The sequence below is a fragment of the Thalassophryne amazonica genome, chromosome 16 (assembly GCF_902500255.1).
Source record: "Thalassophryne amazonica chromosome 16, fThaAma1.1, whole genome shotgun sequence".
NCBI lineage: Eukaryota > Metazoa > Chordata > Actinopteri > Batrachoidiformes > Batrachoididae > Thalassophryne > Thalassophryne amazonica.
In genome coordinates, this window is record NC_047118.1 from 8,314,557 (window position 1) to 8,330,897 (window position 16,341).

General features: G+C 42.2%; 1 protein-coding gene across 1 annotated transcript in view; it reads right to left on the minus strand.

Moving 5' to 3' along the window:
* The window catches only part of vat1 (vesicle amine transport 1), a 116,708-nt gene extending 100,698 nt beyond the window's left edge, over positions 1-16,010 (minus strand). Inside the window, exon 1 of the mRNA XM_034191081.1 lies at positions 15,385-16,010. Coding sequence (XP_034046972.1) covers positions 15,385-15,777 — 393 coding nt within the window. The 5' untranslated portion in view covers positions 15,778-16,010. The remainder of the gene's footprint in view (positions 1-15,384) is intronic.
* Positions 16,011-16,341: the final 331 nt, after the last annotated feature.

The window sequence follows — 16,341 nt, forward strand, 5'->3', positions numbered from 1 at the left end:
TATTTCCACCTACCTTTGTGTACATATCCATTTTCAGTTTAATTCAATTTATTTCATTTATATAGCGCCAAATCACAACAAAGTTGCCTCAAGGCGCTTCACACAAGTAAGGTCTAACCTTACCAACCCCGAGAGCAAGCACACAGGTGACAGCGCTAAGGAAAAACTCTCTCTGATGATTTGAGGAAGAAACCTCAAGCAGACCAGACTCAGAGGGGTGACCCTCTGCCTGGGCCATGCCAGCGACACTGACAAAACAATTTACAAAACAAATACACAGGAAATTTTGCCGGTGCACAGGATGGGAAGGTTGCAGAAGAAGACACCACTCCCATCTCTGGATGGAGCCGCACCTCAAACAGAGAAAAAACTTAATCAGGCAACAGAAAAAGATCAGAAACTGAAAAATTGCAGTGCGCTGTGTGTCAGCACGCTATCAAGAATCGGAAAGCTAAAAAGCTAGCTCCTTCAGTTCAGTTGCTTGACCGTTGATCATCAACATTTCTCATCATTGCATGCATTGAAATCTGTGAAAACTTCACACATGCTCAAGAAATGTTGGTTTCTCAGAATGCAAAAGATGAAGAACCACACTCTACTTTTTAAGGGCCAGGCCACAACTTCTCAATCATCACTGGTTTGTAACCACGTGTTTTTGTTTCTGCAGTGTTCTGTGTGCGTATTCCACACAACTAGATAATGAAATAAGACAAATTTGGCATCTCAGGTCTCTGTAAAGAAATACATTTCTTTATGTTGAACTCTAGAGGGTGTATCGCGTATACAACACAACATTATACAAAGGGGCCATGGAAACCAGGCATTATGCCTTAATCCTCCAATGTGGTATCTCAGCCCGGTCTCACATTTTTTTTTTCCGTGTCCCTGTCATGAAAGCACACTTTTCGTGACGCTTCCGTGATGGTTTTTTTGATTTCATACAATTATAGACTTTTTATGAGGTGTACCCGTGATTATGCAGACCTGGTCAGGATGGGGTTCACCAAGGCCTGACCAGGTCCACATAATCATGGGTACACTGAAATCAAAAGTCTATAACTGCTTTATTATATGGTAAACAAAAAAATTGGGAGTTTGTTAAACATACTAAAACTGAAAAATCAATCTCAAGTTTCAACTCTTTATTATTACTGTCATACTGCACCAACTGACATCCCATCGATCGACTGGAGATGCCTGATAAGTCCGTGACGATGAGTCATCAGACTTGTTTTCTTATAAAGTTCGCCATTCGCCTGTCTAACTTCCGCATAAAATCGACCGAGTACTCCGTCAAGCATCCGTCATTAGTTTCAAAGTTGGGCGCATGTCCCTTTTCAGTGATGTACTTGCGAAACAGGTTGGCTGCTACTGTGTATTTTTCGTGTAAATTTCATTGGAAGTCAGCATCGCTAACAGGCACAAACCTGTCTTCTGCCATCTTGTCAACAAACTGACAGCCAAAGTAGGCATGGTATCCCGTTATCTGATTGGTCATTATCGATAGAAGGCTTCGCTCAATTAGCTAGCGCTATGCTGTACGAGAGGTGTACTCGTTTCACATGCGCGGTCTACTTGGCTCCACCAGCGGTCAACTCAGCATGCGGTACAGCTCAGAAAGTGGCGAATGGCTCAATCAGAAGTTGGCAAAATCCCGTACCATATAATAATGCATTTATAATCTTCCCCCTCTCCTAACTCTATCGTAGCATAAGTGTGTATCCTGCCCAAGCGTTAACCATGACCCCCCCTTTCACCCCACATTTTGTGTTCCCCATCACAAAATTAATTTGTGCCCCCGTTACAAAAAACACCCCATTTTCGTATCCCCGTCACGGGCCCATTGATTAATGTACTTTTCGTAACCCAGTCCCACAAACTGCCATGAGACTGGTTGGGTATCTCGTCAGAACCCCTAAATCCATGTCGTGGTCCTCCCTCGGTGTCTCGTCGTCAGCGAGACAGGACAATAGAGGCCATCGTCTCCTGCTCGACAGTGTCCCTGCCAGATTCTTCCCCATGGCTGAGCAGAAGACAAGCTCCCTCCTTCTGGGAACAAACCCTCCCCACTCAGGCCTCCCTAATGATCTAGTTCCTCGCCCTCTATACACTCCAATTAGCCCGATCTCTCTCTCTCTCTCTCTCGGTTTCTTTTTCCACAACTTTGATTTAATTTCAGACTTTCCCTTTTCACTCTGGACTCATTTTTCTTTCTTTTTCATCCCCAGCTCTGGCCACCTCTCCCTCGTAAGCATTCAAACTCGTCAAGCATTAATTGGGAGTGCAGCGCGGCACAAATCGATAGGCGGGGGAGTCGAGGCCTTTACAGGAAACACATGACTCACGCCATTGCATTCAAATTCATGCGCACTTATTGTTCCTCGCCCACGTGAAGCATGCAAAGTTAGCGTCAGTCACACAGAAGCTGGGAGCGAGTGCATCCAGTGACACTCGTGCTGCCCCCTCACACTGATGCGCGTGCACGTGCCCAACGTGCACTTCCTTTGTCAGCCTTCATGACTATGTATCATGTAGTCACAGCTGGGTCAGGAGCTGCAAGGTCACCAAACAAAGACACTTCCTGTTAACTGAATCCACTTAATCAGATGGTGATTCAGATTTTTGGTGCTAAGGGTTCACAGTCAGCTACTATGTGGCTTTTTTCCCCAATGTGAGTGAAAAACAGGCTCGGGTTGCAAAATTTGAAGGTTAAGGACAACAAGTGCAAAACTTGCACAGCAAGTGTAAATGTGATTAAAAGAGAACATTATATCTCCCGAGTGGAAGCGTCGGTGTTCTTGTGTTTTAACTTGATTTGTATAAAGTTTGGATAAAAGCCACGCCCTGCCCTCATACAGTAAGCCCCCTCAGGAGAGCCCACGTGCTGCTTTTGCACTCAGAAGTACCTTGAATACAGCAAGTCGCAGCATGATGACATATTTTAAACATGGATTTTTCTGCAGTCTGATTGATATTACAAAAATTAAAGGGAAGTTGTGCCTTAAATCTCATTCTTTTCTTATTAAAGAACTTATTAAAGAAAACCACAGCAGGCAACCTTCAGATGACACCAAATTACAGGATGTAGACTAGATTTTAACAGGCTGCAGGGCATTTCTGCAGTCAGGCCCATAAGTATTTGGACAGTGACTTTTTCCCCAAATTATTTTATTTTTGTAATTTTTGTCTCTGTTCACTGCCACAATGGAGTCTGTAAAGAATAAATGTAAATATTATATTATTGTGTGTGTGTGTATATATATATATATATATATATATATATATATATATATATATAATTATATATATTAATTGTATTATATTAATAAATGTAAATATTATTATTATTATATTAATTATATTCTTCACAAGTCCAAATCTAGTGATCAAGATGTTTGTTATGTGGACATTCAGCTTGGATATGAGGGGTTCAACAAAAATTTCACATGAACCTTTTTGGAATTACAGCCATTTTTGTGCACAGACCCTTTATTTATTATTATTTATTATCCTTGCACACGCTGTTCGATGAACATTTTCCTCTACTTGCACCCACCTTGTGTGTTTTCTTAAGAGCTGATGTAACGTGAATTTCTCCTCTGTGAGATCAATAAAGTTTATCTAACTATTTTCAGAGGCTATAAATAATCCGACAAGCTAAATGTAAGGTTATTTTTTGTCAATACATTTTATCACTTTTACAGCCTGTTTTCTTTCGACAAGTCAAGAGGTGGAAACATGAACATTTCCAAGTTACTGAATATGTCTTGTGCTTCATTTACGTCAATCACTAACTCACGGTGGATCAGCGGTTTGCACTCAGAAGGTCTGCAGCAAGAAGGTCTGGGGTTTGATTCCATCCATTCCCAGATCCTTTCAGTTTGGAATTTGCAATTTCCCCCTGTGTCTGCTTTCCCCTGAGTACTTTGGATTCCTTCCACTATCAAAAATATGTACATTCGGGTCTGCTCTGTGCTCCAGTGGCTTCCCACTGTTCCGAGTGGTTGGAATGTGGTTAAATATAATTCGGATGGGTTAAATATAGAGGACAAGTTTCACTGTTCCTGCCCATGTGTGTACAATGACAATAAAGGCTCTTCTTCTTCATAATACCAAACAGCATGGTACTGTATGGTAAATGTGTCTGGAGTAGGCAGATCTCAAAACCTGAATGAGCGTGCAAAATGGAGATTTGTGAGGGAATCCATCGAGACACTTAGACAACCCTGAAAAAGGTATAGGCTTCTGGGGTTGTAATTGGAGAAACTATGCATTGTGCAACTTCTGTCTGGAGTGTCACCGGTTATGCAGCTTTCTGCTAGTGATGCAGAATAGGAGGTGAAATTTCAGTACAGTTTGCCAAAAGGCACACAGGAGACTCAAGCCAAGACTTAATCTGTTTTTTTTGTAAGAAAATCCTCCAGTCCAAGCCTACTCCAGTCCAGATTTACCACACAGTAGATGTTTCTCAATGATTAACGTAAATGAAGTCCAAGACAAATTCATTGACTTGCAAATGTTCACACATTCATCCTCACACGTGTCTAAAGAAAACTGGCTGTAAAAGTGATGATTTATATGAAAAAAAATCATTGTATGTCGTATATCCAATGTTATAGCCTCTGAAAATGGAAAGGTTGTGTCTAAAAACAACTGGAATTCCAAAAGCAAGACTGCAAAAAAATTTTAATCTTCTCGAATTAAAGTTAAAAATCTACACTGCAAGGACATTTTGACTGTTTCATTTCAATGCCATTTTTTTTTTCTGGTGCACAGAGGCAAAAATTACAAAAGAAAGGGGGGAGGGGGTCCCCACTGTCCAAATACTTATAGGCTTACCTGTATTTGCACATGCTAAATATTGTGCTGATAACAATGAGTAGAAATAGAAAGACAGGAAGGGGAAAGGAGGTGTGGGTAGATGTCAAAGACAGCGGGAAGTTGCGACAGAATGATAAACGCATGGATTGACTTACACTGAGATTGATGGAGGGAAGCATCAAGAGATTAAACAAAAGGAGGGAATGATAGAGGCAGCGACGGAGGAAATACCAGACTGACAATGTGGGCCAGAGGGAGGTAACTGAGAACATATGGGCCAGATTGTACCAAAACTTAGAGAGACACAGAGAGCATGAAAAAAAAAGGAAAAAAAAAAAGGAAAAGGTCTGGTGGATTTTTTTGGGGGGGGGCGGGGGGGGGGGGGAGTGCTGATGTTTGGTGCTGAGGAAGCTTCGGTGTGATTTGTGATGTTTTCCTCCCTCTTTTCTGGCTTACTCACCGATACAGTTTTCCCCCGCACTCCTACTACGGGTCACTTTGGGTGAAGGCGTTTGTATTACTTCACTCCATTTCATTATCCCTCCGAGGGCAGCTTGCTTTGCAGCAGTTAATGGAAGAAAATAAAACATGCAGCATATAATAAATATATTTCGACCTGTAAGCGCAACCATCATGATATGAGGGGAGCTCCCGCCTTCAAAGGCATCGCTATATTATTTTTTGTCAAGTTAATTCAGGTGCAATACTTTTAATGCCATTATGGTACATAAGGTTTGGATTGAAGACTCTGATCCCGTCACTCCCAAAGTACACGCGTCAGGTTTCACACAAGGGTACTGGGGGGTGATGGAAAGACCCTTTGCACTCGAAACAAGCAAACCTGGACATCAACAATATGGGAGGCTCCGCAATGTGAAAATTTGGTCAAATATGAGTCATGTTTTAAACAATGATATTCTTCTTGAATTCTTGCTTCAGCAGAAAAAGAGTCAAAGGAACCACTGATGAGTTCAGCCCAGCCAGTTTCAATGATGCATCGGACCATCATGGTCTACAACATTCCTCATCTCTTGCCACATAGTTTACAGAGGTGTTTGAGCTTCGTATTAGCTCTGTATGGCTTCAACTGGCTCAGCTCCACAGCTAGAAAGCACCACTTCTCTTTCCCTGGTCATCCTGTTTCCACCACTAGCAAATATCACTCTGCCAATTATTGAGGGCCACTTCCCTAGCCTTGATTATCCTGGCTCCCCCACCAGCATGTGTCACTCTACTGGTTGTCTTGGATCAACTGCTACTCAGCGAGGCTCCACCGGCTTCAACTGTCTTGACTCCAATGCGATGGATTGCCTCAATTTCACCAATAGCAAGCAAGTCTCCACCATCCAGGATTGTCTCTGCTTCAACGCTAGTGAGGGACACTTCTCTGGCCTCAATCATGTTGGCTTTAATGATACCAAACAAGGCTCCAACGGTGTTAATCAGCTCGGCAAAATCGCTACTGAACAAGTCTCTGCTGACTTCAACTGTCCTGAGTCCACTGCTGGGGATTCCCTCAGTTCTTCCACTAGTGACTGACTCTCCACCATCCAGGATCATCTCGGCTCCTCCACTACTGAGCGAGTCTCCGCTTGCTTCCACCTTCTCAGCTACAATACTAGGGACTGCTGCTCCAGTGACCATGATCATGTTTACCCTGCCGCTCATGAAGGTCACTTCTAAAGCCTCGACTGTCTCAGAACTATTGTGAACAAGGTCTGGGATGTCAGTGAACCAGAACTCATTTTTCAACCCCCTTTTTCAATCCCATCCCGAATGACTTCCTCCCTTTCAATCTCATCACCGCCATCAGCTGGGTGTCAGTTTGTAACCCAACCTTCGACAGTGGTCTGGTTATGGGCCGACATGGTTGATTTGTTTTTCACACTCATTCTGCTCCGTTTGAAACAAACAATATGTTTGTCTCCAACATAACCAACTTCCTGGTTTGTAACATCATGTGAACACAGTTAATTTTCCCTCCTGATGAGCACAAACAGAGACTACAGGTGGATGTTTGTGTGGAGGAGGTTAAAATGCACGTCAGCAATGTGCACATTTGGAGATTCTAGCAGAACGCAATGAAGGAGAAGTTGCAGCACATAACTGAATCGTGGTTTTTACTTCTGTGCTGCTACACTTCAACACCACCACCATATATATATACAACCCCTGGCAAAAATTATGGAATCACCGGCCTCGGAGGATGTTCATTCAGTTGTTCAATTTTGTAGAAAAAAAGCAGATCACAGACATGACACAAAACTAAAGTAATTTCAAATGGCAACTTTCTGGCTTTAAGAAACACTATAAGAAATCAAGAAAAAAAGATTGTGGCAGTCAGTAACGGTTACTTTTTTAGACCAAGCAGAGGAAAAAAATATGGACTCACTCAATTCTGAGGAATAAATTATGGAATCACCCTGTAAATTTTCATCCCCAAAACTAACACCTGCAAGGCTTATGACACATGTGGGTGTGGAATCCATTAGCTTAGTGGGGAATTTAGTGCAGAAAATCCACTATGGTGATAGTGCAGTTTATTTGCCAGGGAGTGAATTTCAACAAGTTGAGACTGTGGCCTGCTTCCGTAGTCATGTCCATAAAAATCATAGAGGGATATGCTTTCCAAACTTAATACCCATTACTATATTGGACGGTGTTGAAATTGAGGATGGCCCAGTGGTTGTTCCAGCAATAGCAAAGATTTCATGTCTGCTACCTACAACGCACATGGAATGTCTTAAACCTAAACCTACTTCTAGGCATCTTATATATGCTACTGTGGAACCACCCCTAAACCCAAACAGTTCAACTGTCAACCCCACTGAGGTCCTTAGACTGGGTCTCATTAACATAAGATCACTGTCCTCAAAATCATTGTTGATCAATGATCTAATTATTGATCATCACTTCTATATGATTGGGCTATGTGAAACCTGGCTTAAACCTACAGCTGTCCTCCCCTTAAATGAGGCCTGCCCACCAGCATATACATTTAGTCATGTCCCTCGTGATGCGAAGCAAGGCGGGGGTGTTGCTCTTATTTATAAATCTAGGTTTAGCTTATTAGCTGTTGGAGGTTACAAATATCACTCGTTTGAGCATCTGATTCTCCGCTCTGCTCAGGATATTACACATTGCCAAGGTCAGAAGAATAAAATCAGTCATATTACTTCGTCACTGTATATAGGCCTCCTGGCCCATATTCTGAATTCTTAGGTGAATTTGGTGCGTTCATCTCTAACTTGTCAACTAAGTGTAGATAACATTCTGATCATTGGTGACTTTAACATTCATATAAATAAGCCTTCTGATCCCCTCTGCAAATCATTTATGGAAATTGTCGCTGCACTAGGATTTCGGCAAGGCATTCAGGATTCGACGCACATTAGTGGAAATACCCTGGATCTGGTTCTTGCACGTGGTATTGCTGTCACGAATATTGACATCATGCCTCTTACATCAGTGGTGTCTGATCACTCACTTATTAAGTTTACAGTTTCGCTGCCGTGTTTAGTGGAACAACAACCTTATATATCATTACAGCGATGCATCAACTCCTCAACTAAGACTGAACTCGAAGCTAGACTGCCTGATGTCTTAGCTTCACATTTGACAAATACCCAGTCAGTAGACAGAACTCAGTGCTCAAAACTACACTCGACATGATTGCACCACCTGTGTTAAAACCGTGCTCCCCCAAATTACAGTCACCTTGGTTCAATGATTATCTGCGTGACTTCAAGCATAAAGCAAGAGGTCTAGAACGGAAATGGCGTCATTCAAAATTCAAAGTATTTCACCTTGCATGGAGTGATGCTATCTTAGACTAAGCATGCATTATTGGCTACAAAGCAGACTTACTACTCTGATTTGATCAACAAAAACAAGCATAACTCAAAGTTCTTGTTCACCACGGTGGCAACACTTTTGCATGGACAACCACCTGTAGTTCGCTCTCCTTTTACAGCACAAGATTTCCTGAATTACTTTGGGAAGAAAATAGAAGACATCAGGTTAAACATATCCCAGCATGCCTTAACCCAGCCACTACAAACTATCGGCCGATATCAAATCTATAATTTTTCTCTAAAATTCGTGAAAAAGTGGTGTCACGGCAGTTCGTAGACTATCTTACTGAGAATAATCTCTTTGAGCCACTGCAGTCTGCTTTTAGAAAATATCAGTCCACAGAGACGGCTCTCACTAAAGTGGTGAATGATCTTCTGCTTACAATGGATTCGGACACCACTACGGTTCTGGTGCTGTTAGATCTCTGTGCTGCATTTGATACAGTGGATCATCATATTCTACTTGATAGGCTGGAAAATCATTTTGGGATTACTGGGAGTGCCCTTGCATGGCTGACCTCATACTTGACCGGTTGTTCTCACTGTGTTTTGCACAGTAACACTACCTCTAACCTTAGTGACATGAAATTTGGGGTTCCACAGGGGTCTGTCTTAGGCCCTCTGCTTTTCTCCCTTTATATCGCACCCCTTGGGCACATATTTCAGCATTTTGGGATTACCTTTCACTGCTATGCAGATGATACTCAGTTATACATGCCGATAACTGCTGGTAATCTCATTCACATAAAATCCTTAGAAGATTGCCTTGCAGCAGTGAGAAGTTGGATGTCTAGAAACTTCCTACTTTTAAACTCTGATAAGACTGAAATGATGGTTCTTGGTCCAGTGAGACATCTGCATTAATTTGACCAGTTAACGCTCAGCCTCGGCTCATGTGTCATACATCACTGACAAAGTGAGGAACCTTGGGGTAATTTTTGATCCTTCGTCATCCTTTGGCCTCCACATTAGAAATATTACTAGGACTGCTTTCTTCCACCTGCGAAATATAGCGATGATTCGTCCAATCCTGTCTATGGCTGATGCTGAGACCCTGATCCATGCATTTATCTCTTCTAGATTGGACAACTGCAATGTTCTATTTTCTGGTTTACCACAGTCTAGCATTAGGGGTCTCCAATTGGTTCAAAATCCTGCAGCCAGACTTTTGACACGAAGCAGAAAGTTCAACCACATTACACCCATTTTGGCATCCCTTCACTGCCTTCCTGTCCCAGTGAGATCAGATTTTAAGGTTCTGCTACTAACCTATAAAATTATTCATAGACTGGCACCTCCCTACCTAGCTGACCTAATTAAACCTTACGTACCGGCCCGGGCTTTACGTTCTCAGGGTGCAGGACTACTTTGTGTCCCTAAGGTGAATAAGAAGTCTGCAGGTCACAGAGCTTTCTCTTATCGTGCCCCTGTTCTGTGGAATGATCTCCCTGCGTCAATAAAACAATCAGATTCTGTGGAGACTTTCAAGTCCAGACTTAAGACGCACTTATTTTCCCTTTCATATGGCTAGCATACTGGTACAGTTTTGTTTTATGCTTTTTACTCTTTTAATTCATTTATTAGTAATTGGAGCAGGCCATAGCCTCAGCTTTACCTAAATTCTGGGTCTTTTAGTGAAGTTTAGGGCTAGTGGTCGGCGATCACCTTAGTATTTCTCTGTTTTTCTTGTTGTTTAATGCTGGAAAATTATACAGTATTTTTTTGTCTTTCTGATGCCTGATTGTTTTTTCTCTGTTTAAGGTGCAGCTCCATCCAGAGATGGGAGTTGTATTCGTGTTGGTGATCCTCCTGTCCTGTGCGTCAATAGCATTTCTTGTATATTCGTCCGTGAATTATTCTGTGAATTGTTCTGTAATTTATGTTTGTAGCATGGCCCAAGCAGAGGGTCACCCCTTTGAGTCTGGTCTGCTTGAGGTTTCTTCCTCAGAGGGAGTTTTTCCTTACCACTGTTGCTCTGGAGGTTGGTAAGGTCAGACCTTACCTGTGTGAAGAGCTTTGAGGCAACTCTGTTGTGATTTGGCGCTATATAAATGAAAATAAACTGAAATTGAATTGAAATTAGTCCGGGGGGGTGCAAAGGTAGTGGTTGTAGCTCCCCTAGTAGCATGTCCTGGGCCTTCCATGGGCCTCCTCCCAAATGGACAAGCCAGAAAAACGTTCCTTAGGAGACGACCAGGATGCCCACTAAAAATAAGCAAGTCCCTTTGGCTGCCCCCTTGTTTTCACTCAGTGTCGCTACAGCAGATCAGAGGTGGATCTGCATGTAGATTTGGCACACGTTTTACACCGGATACCCTTCCTGATGCAACTCCACATTACATGGAGAAATGTGTCAAGGGTGGGGTTTGAACTGGGAGCCTTCCACGCTGAAACCAAACACACTAGCATCTTGGCCACCATCCGTTCAAGGATGCCCACTTGACTAAGAGTCCGTATTCAAGAAAACACTGACCATGGTTAGTGTTTGCATGGACATGTGAGTAACTGTACATGCATTGATGCTAACCTCAAGTGGCTATGACCACTAGCATTAGCCATGGTTAGCTTGATGATTAACAGTAGCACACAGGTACATATGCAACAAAGGCCAAAAAAACAGCAACAACAACAACAACAAAAAAAAAAACAAATCCCATTTTTTATCTAAATTTTCCTTATTACCAAGGAAAAGGGACGTTTCTGACTGAATTCTGCAGTTTGAGGATGGATTAAAAATGTATATTGCACAATATGACTCCTTTAATGAATTCTGCAGTCCTGATCTAGATCAGATTCTTGCTGATCCTGGAGGAGAACTGAGCCGTGGCGACACCCTGACTCATGCAAAACATTCAAGTCAGACAGCGCAACAGTTTCTGACACTCACAAAAGTATCTTCACGCTCTCTGGAGGGATGCTGGTCAGAGTCCAAACACTCGCACTCTTGTTTTTCAGCTTTGCAAATTAAAAAATTCTACATCACATTAAATAATTAATCTTAATAAATTCTATTGGTGCTACAAATGCCAAACAAACTTCATTTATGCAGAGTCTCTGCTGCTGCATGATGAATTTCAATGACATGCTCATAGGTTTGTGCACGCTATGTGACACACCCATCAGCTGCATGTGTCCGTGAACGTGTGTGAGACGGAGGCGAGATGGGCTGCAGTGAATGATGAAGCTCCCCAGTAACTGTCTATCACCAGAGTCAGTGAATTCCATCAGTTAACTGCCAACACACTCAAATGCATTAGCAAGATTGGCTCTTAATTCTCTACTGAGGGCTGGAAGACGATCTGAGAGAGTATGGCCTCATGATGACAAGCTTGGCGTTTATATCAAACCCACCTTGTTGAAGTATTTGGAACAAAGCAGTTAAAAGTATTTTACAAAAACACTGCAGAATGTGCACTTCTAACAGGGGCGTAACTACAATTTATTTTTCAGGGGTTCCCACTTTCCAGTAGATTTTACCATCGCTGTGATTTGAGTGTTTTCAAATAAATACGTTTTCATTTTTTTTTAAGTGTCTTCATCCAGTGCTTTGAGTGTTTCAAAACAGTGAATAGTTTTATGGAACAATTCTTTCTCCATGTACTGTGAGTGTTTTTAAAACAGAATTATTTTCTGAAGAAAAAAAAAAAAAAAAGGTTCACTTATTTTTCAAGCATTTCAAAACAGTGAACCGTTTCCAGAAGCAGTTCTGTCATTTATTTATTTATTTATTTATTTTTGGAGTGTTTTGAAACAATAATTTATGTGTCTAACAAAACAATTCGCATCACACCCTAGAATCAATTTAAACCGATTTTGAGTATTTTGAAGCCATGCATCATTTTTAGGAACAAAAGTTTTGTCTGTTCAACATTTAAAAAAAATGAATACATTTCTATCGCAGCTGTTTTGGTCAGTACTGATAGCATTTTCAAACTATGAATCACTTTTAGAGGCAATTGTTTTATTTCGTTTTTTGGATATTTCAAGTTTGTGATTATGTTTCTGATACAAATTATCTCTGCTGTCCACTAGATGTCACCAATGAAGTGTTTCAAATATACTATATTTGGTGTTTGAGCATTTCAATAAAAGTTGCTTTCTGAAACAATGGATTCATGTAGCATTTTGAGTTTTTGAAACAGTTAGGCCTAATAATTTTATGAAGCAGTTGTTTATTTTGATGTTTTGAGCATTTCAAAAGCACTGAATTGCCTCCAAAAGCAACTGTTTTATTTCATGTTTACATATTTCAAAACTATTCATTGAGTTCTGAAGAAAATAGCCTTTTGAAACAGTGAAATCATTTTGTGAAACAGTTGTTTTAGTAATTGTTTTGACCATTTAAAAGATTGTTTTCTAAAGTAATTTGTTCATGCTGCCTTTTGAGCATTTTTAAACAATTAATCATTTCATGAAGACTTGTTTCATTTAGTGTTTCACATATTTGAAAAGAGTCAACTGCTTTATGAAACAAATACAGTTTGAAACAGTGAATTATTTTGTGAATTATGTTGCGATTTGACAATATCTAAATAAATTGAACTGAATTGAAGGAATGTTTTCTGAAACAATTTATTCATAGCATTTTGAAGCAAGTATCTGTTATATGAAGAGTTGCTTAATTTAGTGACTTCAAATCAGTTTAGCCTTTCAAAAAGTGACTCTTGTTATGAAGAAATTGTTTCATTTAGTGTTTTACACATTTAAAAACATTTATGAAGGAACTGATTCATTTTAAGGATTTTTTTTAGAAATAGCTAAATTTTGTAAAGTTTTTAAAATAGTTCATAACTATTTTTTTTTTACACATTTCAAAACAGTTAACTTATTTCAAAAGACAATAGCCTTTTGAAACAGTGAGTCATTTTGTGACATTTTGTTTCATTTATTTTGGCCAGGTTTCCTAAAGCACTTTGTTCATACATCATTTGGAGCCTTTTGATACATTTAGCATTACATTAAGGGTTGCTTCATTTTAGTGTTTGAATAATTCAAAAAACTGACTCTGGATCTGATGCAACTGGTTCAATTCACATTTTGAGCCTTTTGAAACAATAAGTCCTTTTAAGCTTCATTTAACATCAAATCAGTTTCTGATGTAATAGGATCAGTTAACATTTCAAGCCTTCTGAAAAAGTGAATCATTTTATGAAGAAATTGTTTGTGTTTGAACATTTCAAATTCTTTCTGAAGCATTTTTTTAATGATTTTTGAAGCAATTGTTTTATTTGGTGTTTTATGCATTTCCAAATATTGAATCTTTTTTCCTGGTCTCATTTGGTTCAGAAAGCCTCATTTGTGCGAAAATATTTCGGGGTGGGGGGGTGGTTACACCTTGAAATCCACACAATAGCTCCGCCTGTGTGTCTGGATCATCATCTGCGCACCCTCATGTGGACCTTTGCGCGTGCCACTCCCAGCAATGCGCACAGTGTCTGCGCTGACATCGCGCGTGCGATTGATTTAACACTTGAACTTAAAGGCGACGAGCACGCACACACGCACAGCCCTGTGACTCATCGCGATTTTCTCATTTCTCAGCGTTTTTACTGAGCGTCAGATTGACTCAATTAAGGATATTTCCGCTTCACTTTATTAATCATCTTGTCCTGATGAGTGCAAATATTTTGGGAACACATCACAAGGCGATCAGCTGACAAAGCGCATGAGTGATGCCGTCACACCCTGCTGCGCGCTCTGTATGTCCGTGCGCGCACCGCCAACAAAAGGCAGCGGCCACTTCAGCGTCAAGCTACACACAATACATACATACATACATACATGCGCACTTGCATATGGATATAGCTTTCAAAATAATGCGCTATTCGTGAGGAAAAAAACAAAACCAAAGTTTAAGTTTCCGCTCTTTCTTTGTGAGAAGACAAGCGCGCGCGTTCTGGTGACGTTTTCAAGCTTTACTTTTTAAAGCAGAGCGACCTGACATCCGGCTTTGTCTTTTTCTTTTTCAGTTTAGCTTGGCGTAGCTTTCCATCAATTGGCGCACAGCGAAGCGCAGCGCAGCAGAAGTACAGCGAAGGTGGAGAGAGCGTCCCACGTCTGGGGTGTGTGTGTGTGTGTGTGTGCGCGCTCGGGCCCACACACGTCTGTCACCAGACTTGACGCAAACTCGAGTCGCGGAGAAGTCAATCCAGCAGCAGCAGCTTACTTTTGGAGGCTGGCGATTTTTGTGCGCACACAAGACGGCGCAATTTCACAGCGAAACGGCGGGCGACGCCTACTTGCCGGCTTCATTGTAGTCATTTCACACTTTTGTCTTCTTCACACACACGCACACACACGCACACACACACACACACACACACACACACACACACACACACACACACACACACACACACACACACACACACACACACACACACACACACACACACACACACACGCCCCGCGCGGCTTTTGTGCAAGACGCACCCCGTTTCCATTTTACGCACGGCTGCTCAACGGTTCCAAAATGATTTTTTTCTAAGAAAATTTGATATATTTTGGAACAGCCATGATACAAACATCAGATAAGTAAAAAAAAAAAAAAAATGTGATTATTAACCAGTGTGGCACGTCTGTCCTGCCGCCTGCGCAGGGCGCACCGCCTGACACGCCCATATTCAGCTTACCAAAAATGAACAAGGCAAGAATCAACAAGGTGGCACCAAATAAAACAACACAAAGAGATAAAGACAAAAGAGCTTACTTTTCTCTCTGACACCTCTTCCCCCACTGCCTCCACCACTCCGGAGCACTCCATCCCCGGGGTGACCGGCGGGGACGGCAGCCGGTCGTAGAGCCCCTGCCGGGCCATCAGGTCGGCGAAGTTGAGCCCGCACGCTTTGACCCGCACCAGGATCTCACCGGCTTTGAGCGCAGGCTTCCCCTTCTTCACCTGCAGCTTGACTTTATCATAGCCCCCGTAGCCGGTGAGGACCAGAGCGCGGTACGTGAACGCTTCCTCCTCGGGCACGGCCGCCTCCGCCGCCGGCGCGGGCTCCGTCTTGGGCGGCTCGGCTTTGGGCTCCTCGGCGGGTTTGGTCTCCTGCTTCTGGTCCACGGCGTTCTGCTGCTGGGCAGGTGCGTCTTCTCCAGACATGGTGCAGGGCGCGTTCGGCTGTTAGTGATGAGGCGTGAAAATGAGCCGGAGGATGGTTTTTTGCGCTTCTTGTGCTTTTGTTTGCAGGGGACGCGCTTCTGATTGTTGTAGTTGTTTTTGCTGTGAGTGGCTCTTCGCGCAAATTAAAGCAAGAACAAAATTAAGGTGCGAGCTGCTTCTTTTTTTTTTCAGTCGTCTTGCAGGGAGACGCAAACCCCGACAAAGTGGGCTGTCAACGCCGAGCTCTGACAGTGTGCGAGTGGGATGAGACAGTGGCAGGCTGGAAAACACGGAGAGACAGCTAAATCCACGGACTGTGTATGATTGGACGCGTCGGACTGCTGGGGGGGGGGGGGGGGGGGGGGGGCACAGCCTGTATGTTACATCAGCAGAGATGAGTTGCAAAAATGCACATTCAGGCTGCTGAACATCAAACTGACCAACGCGGGCCAAAACCTCAAACTCTGTTTCTGCAAGTTTCAGGGATCTCACTTCTTAATCAGCAATGGGCAACTGGAGGGGCGGGGGCTGGATATGGCCCTCATATCTAATCAATCTGGCCTT